Below are 15,426 nucleotides of genomic sequence, written 5' to 3' on the forward strand. Positions count from 1 at the left end.
GCATGTTCCTCTGTTTGGGGAAATACCATAAACAAGCTGTTTTTCCTTTCAACTTGAAAGACTGTTTCCTCTTTCGTGTCAGGTTTTTGCCACTGTAGAAATATAATTTACTGATTTTTTGGAAGCGTCTCTTCCTGCTCTCGATTGAATTTGCTGGACCACAGTGTCGGTCTGTGTGACCCGGAGGAGGACGTTCAGGCTCCACACATATCTGCAAATTGCATTGCCTGCAGCTGTAACGTTACCTACTGCTTTGTTTAACCATGTCTGACTTATTTCTGGTGCTCTTGATAGTCGTGCTTCTTTTGTGTTTGGTTGTGACAGTGGGGGGTTTCCTGCTGTACTCGGGACTCCTATCCGACGTGATCATAAAGACTGGGCCACCTCCTATCACCAATGTTACCATTGCTTATAAATTCAAAGAGGGATCATACAAGGACTGCGGTTCAGCCTACACAGAGACGTGCAGCATCGGGCCAAAGCTGAGCGCCATCGGTGTCTTCTATGATGACCCCAAGCAGGTGAGACCCCAGGACCAGCACCTGCCAATCCCGACTGCTTTACACTGCACTCAATCAGCGCACACGACCTCATGACGTAACCACAGAAACCAAAGTACTTATTCCCCTAAGATGTAACAGTTTGTCAGATGGGCTTTGTCTTACCTGCACAGCCTAAAGGTCCCATAGGGGTTAATTGATGTTTTATGAACGTAAATTGACACCATGTAAGAAGTAATGAGATGATTGTCCACAATTCCTCACAATCTACCACTGCAGTCTAGAGTGAAGAAATCAGCAAATTATTACATTTTAGAGGCTGAAGCCAGCATATGTATGCATCTTTGCTGAAAACGTTACTAAAATGTCCAGATCATAATTCCTAAAAGCTCTCAAAAGTTCTAAAAGTTGTTTTTCTACTACATGGAGTTTCTTATATGAAACGATGTGTCCTTAAATCCTTTTTAAAGGCCATGGGTGTATCACATGGAAGGTTACTGTACACGATTAGTAGAGGTAGTTTGTCTTAATTCAGTGTGTATGTCTCAAGGGGTTAACTGTACAAGCAGCCTTTTGAGGGAACTGAGCCTGAGTGATGAAACCAGTGAGCTGTTCAATGCCACGTTGCACTGTTGATATTTTTCCCCTCTCATGTGCTCTTCCAGAGTGCTTGTGCAATGTCTGCCACCAACTCAAAGACGGTGACCTAGAAGGGCAAACGCAGCCTCCTCACGTCTGTGCAAACAGCTGATGGACATGTGAAACTGTCCTCTTCTAAGTCTAGTCAAACTGTTTATGAAGTAAAACTCACAATCCCAGAAGAGTGATGAATCTCTCTTTGTCATCCTAATCTCCAACTACTATTGGTTTATTTCTCAGCTGAGATCTGTGGTTGTCCCAGACTTTTATTTGCGTCCTGCGGATCATCACGAGTTGTGTTTTCAGTCAACAAGAAATGTCTGCACAACAGCTGCTTGTTAGAAGAGAATGTTTACTGTGTGCCCAGCTGATCTGAGAAGTGTGCACACATACACTCACACGGTGTGAAGTTTGATGCAGTTTCCCACAGGCTGAAGAGATGCTTAAGGATTATTCCATTACTTAACAACAAAATAATCTGTTTACTTTTTATGCATAAACACTTGGATGGATGCTTTGACCCATCTGACAAATAGAATGGCTTAATAAAGGCATTTGGCACACCAGCTAAAAGATCACTGTAACCTGGTCAGTGTAGCTGATAAGGAACATAATCTCTGGTTTTAGAAAGCAAGGTGAGCTCTTTGTTTTCTTGTTCAAGTGTCCCGTGTTGCTGTGCATTACTGCTGAGCTAAATTATAATTGAGTTATTCATTATGGGACTAAGAATGTGACACATTTGCGGTACTACATGCGTTAGTCTTTCTGCTTACATCTCCAGTTTCTCTATGGCTCACTGTCCTATTTTAAAGTAAATGCTTTTTATGGGAACCCAAACTGTGAGTCATACCAACGGAAAGTTGTGGCAAGAGGCCTGTCAAGGAGCTTTTTCTGCTGGTGTCAGAGTTTGTGGAGGGTTTGGATTATAGGGAGCAATTATAGGATGTACAGAGGAGATTTTTGCGTGGATCTGATGAATCTGTCCTGGGAGTTTTGTCTTTTTTCAGCATAATCTGAGGATGTATGGACCTTTGGGGTCATTTGAGGAAGAAGAATTAATATTTACATAAATAAACATCTTGTAAAATTATTGTCATTAACTCTACCATTTAATTGCACAAGCTGTTAAAGCCTAATCTGCGCTTGGCCTCTCTTCTGGTTGACCGATTCAGAATTAAAGAGCCCTGTAGGACGTCTTTGTGAAATACTGAATTAATGTAGAGGGGTTTTGAAAATAACTGAACTCTGTTGGCTTTATGTGGAGAGAATATGCTGCTTTTTGACCCTGAATGTTCAGTAGCAACCCCCACAAACATTGTTTAATAAAAGCATGACAGATGCCATACAGCTGAGATTAAGCCTAGCTGGATCTTATGCTTGATATTTATACTTAACATGTATCGCATTTGTTCAAGAATAAATGAGGGCACACTACAGAGAGTTAAGTAGGCCACTTCTCCTTACTCCTTTACTAAACTTACAGTGGACTTTGTAACCTGCTGTGCTTGGACTTGACCTAAATACGTAATGTGGCAACTGCATCCATTATAAACAGCAGCTAAGTCTTCTTACTGTTCTATGAAAGCCTGGAGTCTTTGATTCTTACCAACCAGGTAAAAAGCAGTGAAATAGCCAGTTCTGGAGGCAGAAAAAGTCACATTTTGTGAGAAATGCTTTATATTTACAAACTTGTATTTTTATTATTGTACTGATTTGATTCTATGTATGTCTATGTCCAGGGGGTGGAAAGTAACTTACTACATTTATTCAGAGTTACTGTAACTGAGTAGTTTTTTTAGGTGCTTGCACTTTTTGAGTACATTCTAAAATCAGTACTTTTACTTGTACTTCCATAGTTTTCAACAAGAATAAATGTACTTTTACTTGAGTGCAATACTCTTGTACTGTCTCCAACTCTGCTCAGTAGCACATAGCAGGAGAATGATTCCACATTGCATCCGAAAACAGCAAAAACTGGAGTGCTGATATCTCAGGGTTAAACCTTTCAGAGTGTAATTTTCACTCTGTTCTGACTGAAATGGTCTTCAGTGTTGGAGTTATTTGACAGTGTTGACCCACCAGTCTTAGTTCCACTCCGTAAAGAGTCAACTAATCAAAACTCTGCCTACTGCATTTTTTTCAAATCTGGGGGGATGTGTGGACAGAGTTTCCCATCATGCCCTTGAGCAGAGTGTTCAGTAGGGGTGGGAATCACTAATGGCCCAACGATATGATATTATCACGATACTTGGGTCACGATTTGATAGTATTGCGATTTTTAACATTTTGCAATACAGTGAGTATTGCATATATATATATATATATATATATATATATATATATATATATATATATATATATATATATATACAGTGCTTAACAAATCTTTCAAAAAATGTAAGAAATCTTTCAAAAAATGTTTAAAACTAAAAATGTTTTTGTTATTTATTTGGCAAATAACGAACGGAAACAACTAAATAGTCCTTTTTCACACATAATAACCAAAAAACTTAACATTTTGTATGGCCTCCTTTGGCCTTGATAACAGCTTGCATTCTTGCTGGCATTCTTTTTATGTACTTTTCCACAGTCTCTTTTGTTATTGAGTTCCAAATAGTTTCTAGCTGTTTCCACAGACTTGCTTTAAATGAAACTTTTGTGCCATCAATCTTTGAATCTACTGAATCCCAAATTTGTTCAATAGGATTCAAATCCGGACTTTGACTTGGCCAGTCCATCAGTTCTAGATTCCTTTTTCTTGGTCAAATAGTTTCTGCACAGCTTTGAAGTATGCTTGGGGTCATTGTCTTGTTGGTATATGAACCCACGACCAATCAGATTCAGTCCAGAAGGGATTCCATGATGCACTGAGATGTTGTGGTAGACGTTCTTGTTCATGATACCATGGATTTTCACTAATTTGCCCACACCGTATCCACAAATGGAACCCCATACCATAATGGAATCTCGACCGTGTTTCATTGTGGGTGCATTGCATCTGGCATCAAAACGTTCTCCAGCTTTTCTGTGGACATAAACACGACGATGCTGACTGAACAGTTCAAACTTGGACTCGTCCGTCCAGAGTACCTTCTTCCAGTCATCAACAGTCCAGTGTTTGTGCTCCCTGGCAAATCTGAGGCATTTCTGGATGTTTGCAGGCCTCAATAATGGCTTCTTAGCAGCTATTCTTCCCTTTAAGCCTTGTTCCGTCAGTCGTCTGCTTATGGTCATTCTGGAGACTTTCTCAGACTCTGATCTAGAAGCATTCATCTCTGCCTGAAGATCAGCAGTGGTCTTCCTTCTGTCTCTAGTATTTCAAATCTTGAGGTGTCTGACATCTGCTTCAGTGAACTTTGGTTTCCTGCCTCTTCCTTGACCCATTTTGTAAGTACCAGTCTCGGCAATTGACTCCAAAGCATACTTGACCACTTGAACACTTTATGTCTTTCCCTATTTGTCTCAAAGACCATCCAGCATCATGAAGTGCTTTAATGCGGACTCTTTCATTTTCAGTGAGCTCTCCATGATTTACCATTTTTGAACAGGAATGAGGAATTTCAAACTGAATTCCGCTTTTTATACCCAAATTTGAGCCGGCTCACAGGGCTTCTCTGAAAAGTCAGAAATGAATCAAGCATAACATTCAACCACTAAAACTCATTTTTCTCTTCAGGAATGCAAGTAAATAACTATAATTTGACATATTAATCAAGAAATATTAATGTACTTTACTATTTTTTCAGTTTTTTTGTAAATCAGTAAATTTGAAAATTCATGGGTAACAATAATAATTATATTTTAGCATTAACAATATCATTTCGGTTAAAGAGCTTCTATATATTGGTGTATTAACCATTGCAGAAACGTAAAAAATGATTTTGGTAATTACCAATGCTGTTAATTTAGGGCAGCTGTGGCATAAACCTTATTTTGGGTGGTGGTCTAATAAATCTCTTAAGCACTGTATATATACAGTTTTTTCAACTGTTAAGCTGATTTCACATTAGTCTTGCCCTCATTTGTCATATTTCCACAGTGTTTTATTTTCATGTAGCACTTCTAGCAAACCTCATGTGTCATGTCCATCTCATTCATGCCCTGCTTGCATTCCTAATGTCCTTTTCCTGGTGCTGCAATTTTTGTTCACTAACTTTCTCCTGCTCTATGACCAATACCTCTGCCAACCTCACTGGACAAACAGTTGTCCAAATAATTGATTTTATTTTTCCATTATCATAGACTTAAGTTCATATTAGCAAGTAATATGAAAAAAAATTGATACTCAAGGATGCAAAGTGTGTAGTCTTCATCAGTCTGTATTGCGTAATTATGAGGTTGACTCTCTGCTTTGATCTTGCAGAGGAGGCCAACCATACCACAGATTTTCAAGAGTTTCTACATTCTGTCATGTTTAAAATGTTGCTTAACTACATGTAGTGTGGACTAATAAAGAGATTTTCAAAGTGTTAAATCTTACTCTGTACGAGTTTAATCAACACTGTCAATTTTGCTGTGTTTTTTGCTGTATTGTAGAGGTGTGACTACCTGAACAACCTGTTTGGAGATCTATTCTCTTGTTTGTCTCGCCAATAGGAAGAAAACCATACAACTCCTCAGTAGCTACTCAGTACTCGGTACTTAAATACACTTTAAGTTAAATACTTTTTACTTTTACTTGAATAGATTTATACACCAGTACTTTTACATTTACTCCAGTACATTTTAACTAGAGTAACGGTACTTACGATACTACAGTATCCACAGTCATTCTAGCACAGCCATTTATTTATACATCACATTCTAAATGTTATTGTACATGCAGGATGAAGACAATCGATTGGTTTCAGACTCCACATGAAGACATGACATAAGTTATTTCTCCTTGTCCTGGTTTTCAGGAGTTATTACAGAGTCAGGTCCTTTAAGACAGTGGTTCTTAACTGGTGGGTCGAGACCCCAAAGTGGGTAACTAAGTTGTAGTCAGTGGGTCAGAACTGTCAGTCTTTGAAGTTCTTTTGTTCTTTTGTTTCTGTTTTTAATGGCAGAAAGGATATAAAAATGCTTTACAGAGTTTTCATTTTGAATTATTCATCTTTTTTTTTGACTCAAACTTGTAGTGGAATTTATCAATGATTTTTGAGGAAAGGGTCGGTATTTTTCCTAGAATTCTTGGGGAGTTATTGGGCATTTCCCCATTTATAAATCTTCTCTTGAACTTTCCAGTTAATCTAAGAAAATATCAAAATGGGCTTTCAGGACTTTTCCAGAAACTATCAGCAATCTTCTCCAGTAATATCACAGGAATTTTCAAGAGAAACATTGGAAAATTTGGGGGAATTATGTGATGTTCAAGTCTCTCTTTTAAAGGGGTTTAGCAGATTTTCATCTCCTGTGGTTAATATACTGTCTATTGACATGTATTCCATACAACTGATGCATAATATTATTGGCATGATATCGGTATATGGCTATAGAAACTCAAAATCTATTTCCATACATTTTTAAGCGTGTTCAGAGGACTGGTGTTTTAGTTTCGAACTCCAAATCAAGCTAGTTCAAAAGTTTCTTTGTTTTATTTCATACTGTTTGTCGTGGTTGTCTCAGGACACCACTATGCAGCTGCCTCTTACTTTTATTTAGAAGGGAAATATTCATAAACCACAAAAAAAGAATATTCTTTGAGACACTTTTTCCATGAGAACAACGCTAATGTTTATTGGAGTTAGAGCTCAGTTGTTAGTGTTTTATCTTATTTTCATCATCAGTTTATTGTTGCTATGCTGTTGGGTTTTGCTCTTGCCAGTTATCCAAATCTTTGTCAAGGGGGCAACTGGACTTGATTGAGAGAACCTAAATCAAGTCCCCCTTGATGAAGATTTGGATAACCATGAATAAGAACCTACACGGACTCTTGCCTGTTAAGAAGAAAAAGTAATCAGAAATCAGAATCAGAACTGCAGCATATTACGCACTGTTGAAATGTTTTGAAAATTTGGGTTGTGATTTGTCATTTAAAGGACAGGGGTTCTCCCAACATAAAGGAATTAGAGTTGCCCCACCCATACCCCCACGGTGGTTGAGGCATAGTTTAGCGCAGCCGTGTACATTAAAGAATAGTTGTGTGCAGACTCAGGTTTTAGTATTTTTTACATTACTTTGATTGCAGCATAAATCTCATCGAATGAACATGTTTTTATTTTATGTATAATTTTATGTATAATTTTATTTTATGTATAAAAACATGTTCATTCGATGAGATTTATGCTGCAATCAAAGTAATGTAAAAAATACTAAAACCTAAGTTTTTTGGAAGGCCCCTGGCAACCCCCTCTCAGTGTCCCACAAACCCCATGGGGCTCCCTTATCCCACATTTAGAACCACTGATTTAAGAGGCTCTGAGGTGGAAAGTAATTAATTACATCTACTCAAATTACTGTAATTGAATAGTTTCGCAATATATTGCAATCGAATGTTTTGCAATATTGACTGTGTTGCAAAATGTTTAAAATCGCAATACATTTGAATCGTGACCAAAGTACGTGATAATTTCATATCGTGGGGCCACTAGTGATTCCCACCCCTAGTGCCTGAGTACATTTTGAAATCAGTACTTGTACTTCTACTGAAGTAAGATTTAATCAGAATACCTGCACTTTTACTTGAGTACCGTACTAAATACAGAATGATTCCATATCAAATCCCAAATCAGCTAATGACAGCTGGGATTCATCTGGTCATGTTTCTGGCGGCTAGTTGCTGTTTTTGATGTGAGACACATTTATACCATGAGTGAAGTTATCCACTGAATTAGAGTTTCTGTCGGTGACTGTAGGTGTTCCTAAGAGATGCATGCGTATTTATTAGAGCTGTGAAAAATATTGATACAGCAATATATCGCGATACTTTGGCATCCGATACAATATCGATACTTCAACTCCTAATATCGATTTTTTTGTACATTTTTAAAATATTAAAAAATATAAAAATATTTTAGCCGAGTGGTTAGTAAAATATGACTTCTGCACCTCCACTGCGGTAGATGATGCTGAAGAGCTACTCTATTGTATGTTGCTGCGGCATTTCCTGTTGAAGCAGTCAGAGTGCATGGGTGAAAGGAGGAAACATGGCTGACAAAATAACAACACCTGCACAATTCAAAGCAGACGTTTGGAAGCATTTTGGCTTCAAAGTTAAAACAGGGAGCACAAACAGCGAGTTAGAGAAAGGAAATGCTGTTTGCAAGCTCTGTCTTGCTGCCGTGAAATATAGCAGGAACACCATCAACGTATTTTGATTTACATATACATCATCTCTATATTTTTCTTGGTTAACTGTGTAGAATATCGCAATATATCACAATATCATGATATCCTGATATATCTTGATACTATCGTATTGTGACCCAAGTATCGTGATGCGTATCGAATCGTGAGGTTCTTGCCAATACTCACCCCTAGTATCTATCATCAGTATGCATAGCCTTGCTGTGAGGCCGACTCTGAGGAGACCCACCTTGCCTCAATGTTCAAAGGTTACTGCAGCTCTTTCCTGCTGAATAATATTTAACAATTTCAAGGGTGTGGTTTAACTATGTGTACTGTGGACCAGCATAGACACTTAGGAAGTATCAATTGAACTCTGTATGAGTTTTATCAACTCTGTAAATTAGTTTTGCTCTGTGACTTTATCTGAACAATCTGGTTGGAGATCTATTCTCTTGTTCTTGCTAACAAGAAAAGATCATATTTTGCTGTTCAACTCCTCAGTTGCTACCAAGTACTTAAAGTAAATTTAGGGTTGAATACTTTTTACTTTACTTAAGTAGATTTATAAACCAGTACTTTTACTTTAGTAAATTTTAACCAGAGTAACTGTGCCTTTACCAGAGTACAATAGCTGTTTACTCTTTTCACCTAGGAGGTGACTAGACTAGTTGAGAACCAATGCTTTAAATCACTTTCTTAAAACAATTAAAATGCCTATATTTTCATAGAATGGGTGCATAGACATTAAAAATATACACTTTGGTGTATTTTGGCCAAACTGCAGAACAGAAAATTAAAGAAAAACACAATTCTTGTGCTGACCTAGTCGTGATATAATTTCAGGAAAAGACAATTTAGTCTTTTAATATGGGTAAAGTTAATAACGTGCATAATTATTGTAATTTTTGAAATTCTTGGTTGAATTTGAAGTATTTTGTAGGCACCAGTGACACCAGAAGACACTCCATGCTAGAAAGGCTGTATTAATTACCATTCTGATATTTCTGATCAGGTGATATCAAACTTAATGCTGAAGTATTTTACTTAAAAAAACAACAAATAAATCCAAAGATAAATCCAAAAATATCAAATTGTACAAAACAATCTGAATATCTTCAGCACACCCTACTGTACATATAAATCTGCCTTGTGTTAATAAACACTGTTACCACTAGATGGCAGTGTTAGCATTAAAATTGAGCAGCAGGTGGGTGGTGGGTACCCTGAAAAAACACACTTATCTTCATACTTTATTTCTTATCATTTCAGAAGCAGAGTGACTCATCCTCTTATCATAAATTTAGTCAAAGTGATTTTTTTCATATTAAAGTAAAATAGTATTCAATCTTGCCCGATGGCTTGAATGGTTTTTGGTCACAGTGACACTATTCTAGTGGTTTTACTACTGGTTTTAAAGCAGCTGTTTAAAAAAAAAGTGTAGTCATTTGGATTCACTTCTATATAACTTATGTAATCCCTGTTTAATGGCTGCAATGAAAGCCAGCATTTAAAGCTTTAAATCAATGCAGGTCTTTGTTATGATGTCTGGCTCTGCTGTATGTTTACATTCTCATGCAGTCTGATTGATTTCATTGGTCTGACATCCTCACCTTACCCGGTGAAGTCACCAGAGCCAACAACAATTAGCATTAAATCAAGTTTCTTTCCTTGATGCTTTCTTTTTGTTTTTATTCCAGCATTTCTGTATTTGCATAGCTTCTTATTTCAGTGATTTATCAACACAAATGCCTGAGGGATTGAAGAGTTCAGCCGTCTGGCTCACAGAGGCCAGATGACTAGAGAGTGACCTGCTGCATCGGAGGTTACACTTAAAACTCAGTAAACAATTCAGAGAAGAGTCGCCTCAGGCTGTGCTGTAAACGAGGCTTTGACACAAGTATTGAACAGAATCCCAGACTGGATATAGCACAGATGTAATCATTGAATTCTTGGTTTGCAGAGCCTTTGTTGTGTTGCTGAGTTAAAAATCTACCGGCGGGCTGCCTGTCTGTGAGGAATCTCCAGAGGAAAATTCATTAATAAGAGCGGGCAGCAGTGGATGCTCAGAGACAAGTGTGTGTGGGTGTTTTGAAGAAAATCTGCCAGAGTAACTCAAAGATAAATGTCATTTCATCGTACAGAATGGATGGATGGACCATTTGTTTTACGCTTTCTGATCAAAGCTTGTCCATGCTCTGTAGATGTACCAAACAAACGCAGCATCCCTGATAACAAGACGTGTCTGTATCCCAGCTAAACCAGAGCTGCTGTTTGGTTCATCCTCTCATCTGCTGTATTCCCCACTTTGTTTTGGCTCTTGAAGCAAAAGCCCCACTTGTGGCTCTCCATAACAAGCAGGAGAAAATGAAATGTCATGTGTAGACTCATAGGGGAGTGGCAGTGAGAGATGAGCAGAGGTGTGATACTGCCTTGAAAAAAAGGGGGGCTTTAAATTGGTAGGAGTCTGACTCACCTTGAGAGCCTCGCAGTGCTCCAATTCATCAATCGGAATTTCAGATCAGAGCGCAGAGCATCGCCGCGCTCCCAGTCAAATTTATTAGCATTTTACTGCCGCTTGTCTGTCTGTCGACGGCATCAACATGAAAGGGGGGCTTCTGGCGAGGAGTTGCTGCTTTTAAAGGTGGATATAAAATGAGAAATAAATACGCTGATACTCTGAAGTCTGGTCCCACAGGTCTTCAAGTCAATATTATGCAAGATTGTGGACATGCCAGCTCCCCATAGTACATCCCTCACCATTTATGTTTATGGACATCTCTACGGCAAGAGGAGACGAAATAAGAAGGCAGCAATCCAGACAGAATCTATTAAACGGGCTTTTTCATCCTCAAACACACAACTGTAGTGTGAGTGTATTTTTAGCATGCAATCAAGATCCGTTCTCCCCAACTATGTTGAAGGAAAACATTAAAGCTGACATGCTACCATTAGTCAGTGAGACAAGATGGTGGAGAATGCCTTTAAATCTTCCGCGCCATCAATCCGTTGACATGCATTGGCTGTTCACCCTGTGTTATGATGCGCAGGATATTGGATTACATAGCAGAATATTTATCAGATCAGCTTCCAGAGAGGGAGAAGTTGGAACATTGGTAGGAGAGTAAGGAAGCCCATGCAAAGGAGGGAGGAATCCATTAATATCTCCTATTAGAGGAGATTATCTCTGCTCTTTGGCATCTGGCTGGACGAGTGCCATGCAGTGTCCAGCTGACCAAGGAGTGGTGAACCAGCCAAACAACTGTGGTGAAGGAAAACTGTGTCCTGCCTCCAGCAGGCTGCTTATCCTTGCCAGTAATTATACATGCCAGAACTCCCAGGATGCCATGTGTAATTACCAGCACAGTCTGAGTGCTGCCTAAAGGCACAGAGATGCATTTGGTGAAGGAGAGATGCACAAAAAAAAGAAGGAAAAAGATATCCACTGGCTCCTGACTCAAGGAGCCATTGGGGCCCGTGCCTCATCACTGCAGTGGACTCATCATCTAAACTGGCTGCCTGAGGAGTGAGGACATATTGATGTTCTGAACTGTAATGCAGAAAAAAAATCCTAATTTTATTTTCAATGTCATACTTGAGTGGCCTGGTATTTTATGTCAGTCAAATGAACAAAGTCTGTATAAATAATGGATGTAGCAAATGTGACGTCATCCATTGGTTTACTGTATGTCTTTTTGAATCCTTGAGTCCTGCCATGTTGGTTTTCTTCTGAAAGAAGCTGGGTATGATGGTTGAAAATTTCTGCTTTTATGTGCCAAACAATAGCAACAATATTTTTGAAATATTAGTTGAATTTCACTCAGCTATCCATGAAAATGAAAAATCCAAACGGGGCAGCAATGACACAAACACAGCTGATTGGTCATCAATCCCTTATCATACCTTTTGTCTTTTATGGGGCCTTTGTGGGGGTGGAGCCAATCCCAGCTGTCACTGGAGTAGAAGATGGGGTACATCCATACCTATGGGCAATTTAGGGACAATCCAGTGGCTCCCAAACTTTTCTGCTGGGCCTCCCTCTGGCAGATGGATATATTTTCAACCCCCCCACCCATCACCATACATATCTCCTGTAAAGAGATGTCACTGGCCACAAAGAGAACTCTGTCTCACGCAGGTAGATTATTGCATGTGGGGGGTTTGGCTCTCTCCATAAATCATCTTTTTTTACAGGTAAAAACAAAAGTAAGTTATGACTTTTCATATTTCTTGTCTCTGTTTTAGTAGTCATGTTCACAAAGATCTGCTGCTGGAAGAATAAGATCACAGGTTCAAGTGGTTGAAATGAGATTCTTCTGGAAGTTGTCTGGGTTCAGCCTTAGAGATAGGGTGAGGAGCTTGGACATCCAGAAGGAGCTCAGAGTGGGGCCGCTGCTCCTTTGCCTTGGAAGTAGTCAGTTGAGGTGGTTCGGGCATCTGATCAGGATGCCTCCTGGTCACCTCCAAGTGGAGGTCTGCCAGGCATGTCCAACTGGGAGGAAACCCTGACCAAGGACTCGCAGGAGGGATTATACATCTCATCTGGCCTGGGAATGCCTTGGCGTCCCCCAGGAAGAGCTGGAAAATGTCGCTTGGGAGAGAGATGTCTGGGTTGACTTGCTTGGCCTGCTGCCACCGCGACGTGGCCCTGGAAGCAGAAGAAAATGGATAGATGGACACCAGATGAAGATTAAGTAGCCGTACTAATTTCCTGTCCTGCAGGTCTCTTGACAAAAATGTCAATGCTTTGCAGGAAAATCAGCATGCATTGTTTTTATGTGGTACCACTTTGGGAACCACTAAATTAACCTAACATGTCTTTGGAGCATGGCTTTGGGCTAGGAGGAAGCTGCACCCAACACAAGCACTGGGAGAATTAACTCTACACAAAAGGCTTTGTCTGATGGAGATTCCATCCAAGAACCTTCTTGCTGTGAGGCAATAGTGCTACCCACTCATCTACCATGCAGAGGGTGGTAAAACTAGCAAAGACATTGTTAGAAACCAAAGAACCAACTGAGACAGAACAGCAATATTACCCAATTTTGCATAAATAAGACTGCTAACATCTACAGCTCGTGGTTTTCAAACTGTTTGCATGTGGAGTTTGTCTTGTCAGATTTTGCTGTGATATCTATAGTCCATAACTAAATGGCCACATTTAAGAGAATATTTTAGTCTTTGCCAGCTGAGATAGCTTTGTAAAGTTTCAAACTTTAAAAGCTAATTTTAAGATTGAAAACAGAGACAACTTTTTAGCGTAATTTTATTTTATTCATTTATTTGTATGCAAACCTGAGGCATAAATTAGATCAGATGACTGTGTGCACCAGATACAGCTGCTGAACATGAGACAACACTAACACTGAAAGCAGCCCAGCCAAATATTACACAGTTATCCATTTCGATGTACTCTCTGTTGTAGGGTTTATGCCTTTTGTTTAGCTTCTCTCTCTTTCTCTTTTTCTCTTCTTGGCTTCATCCGTCACTGTCCTCCTCCATCTCTCAGCCTCAGCCATTGTCTCAAACAGTACATAGACAGGCTAACTAGCCTCTTATTAGCGATGGCTGGTGTGTGACTAGTGCTGTTAACTTTTCTCGCAGAAGAAATGCAGCTAATTGCCACATTTAGAGTACAGAGTGATGAAAGCAGGTGATGTGGGTGGTCAGTGGTAGTGGGGTAGATTCAGTCCTCGCAATTTTAAGTTATTTTACTGTTGGATAAACTTTCAACTGCCTTTTTAAAGGTTGAAACTTATATAAATTACATCAATGCAAGTTTAAGATCCATGCTGCATAAAAAACATTCCTCATATAAATGCCATGATGAAAGAGATTAGCATTAATGACCAAAAACATTGTTGAACAATGCATTAACATGCATGTCCTCAAAAAAAAAAAAAAAAAAAAAAAAAATCAAACAAGATTATTGTAGCTTATTTTTGCTTGTTCTCCAACCACATTATGAGACCTAATTGGAGATGAACTCACTTTTGTAGCCAGCCTCAAGTGGCCACTAAAGGAACTATAGTTTTAGCTCCTCCTTATTGGTTTCATTTCTCAGCCCTGGAGATTACTGCTTGGGAACATCTCACTTTTTACTTTTTCAATCAGTTATCTTAAACTATATCTGTCTTGGTAAGCCTACTCTCTTCAGTGCAAATGCAGCTCCATTAATTCAGCCACAAGCAGCCAATCTCAGCATACCTGTGGTCCCAGCACTGTGCAGCCCTATTAGTTTCAATTTCCCTCCTGGTGACTTTGTCTCTGCTGCCTCGTCTGCCTGCAGGGGGGCCAATGGCTTCCAATCAGCCGAGACAGGTTATCACTCTGACACACTGAGGCAAAAGACGGCTCTTGTTGAGAGATAGCATTTCCTGTAGTCTTCTGTTCTCCTTCTCCCTCTGTGTCAGCTCCTTTGCTCGTTTGTGGAAGTGCCCTAAACACCATCTGTCTCCGTGTTCCTGATATAGAGAGAAAATGATTTGTGTGAACCACTGAACAGGGAAAGACAGCACTCTAGCAAAAGCTGTTGTTTGTGCGTTAACGTTGATCCAACGTAACTGGACTGTGTATGAGTTGTGATTTTTTTCTGGCTGTTGCATGCTCTTCACAAACTTGGTGTGCTCTTTCTTTAAGCATGCTACATTTGCTGCTTGTCATACTTCAGTGCAGATGTTGATTTGACTGTGGAGGTCCATAGAGGCTTCAAATTTGCAGATTTACTGACTTCTGTGCAGTGAAGGACTCTTGTTAAATCACAGTCTCCTCTACATTCTGGCATAATGGTAAAGCCTGTGAGCCAACAAATGCATGAAGGACAAATGTGATGTTTGCCCTCAGGCGTTATATCTTTCAACAGAATTATTTTAAATAAATTGCACTTTGACGTTTCTGATGACCAAATTACAGGACAACCTTTAAAATATCTTCTAAAAAAATGTGTGTATTCATTTATTTTAACTTCTTGTTTTCTGCTAGACTTGCCCTGAAATCAAAGTCACTAGGAGTGGGGGTTTTC

At 39.2% G+C, this 15,426-nt stretch overlaps 1 protein-coding gene across 1 annotated transcript in view; it reads left to right on the forward strand.

Annotated features, from left to right (window-relative positions):
- tex264a (testis expressed 264, ER-phagy receptor a) overlaps window positions 1–15,426 on the forward strand; it is a 125,017-nt gene continuing 109,591 nt past the window's right edge. Inside the window, exon 1 of the mRNA XM_041783997.1 lies at window positions 1–521. Coding sequence (XP_041639931.1) covers window positions 264–521 — 258 coding nt within the window. The 5' untranslated portion in view covers window positions 1–263. The remainder of the gene's footprint in view (window positions 522–15,426) is intronic.

Source organism: Cheilinus undulatus, linkage group 3, assembly GCF_018320785.1.
Source record: "Cheilinus undulatus linkage group 3, ASM1832078v1, whole genome shotgun sequence".
In the NCBI taxonomy this organism is placed as follows: domain Eukaryota; kingdom Metazoa; phylum Chordata; class Actinopteri; order Labriformes; family Labridae; genus Cheilinus; species Cheilinus undulatus.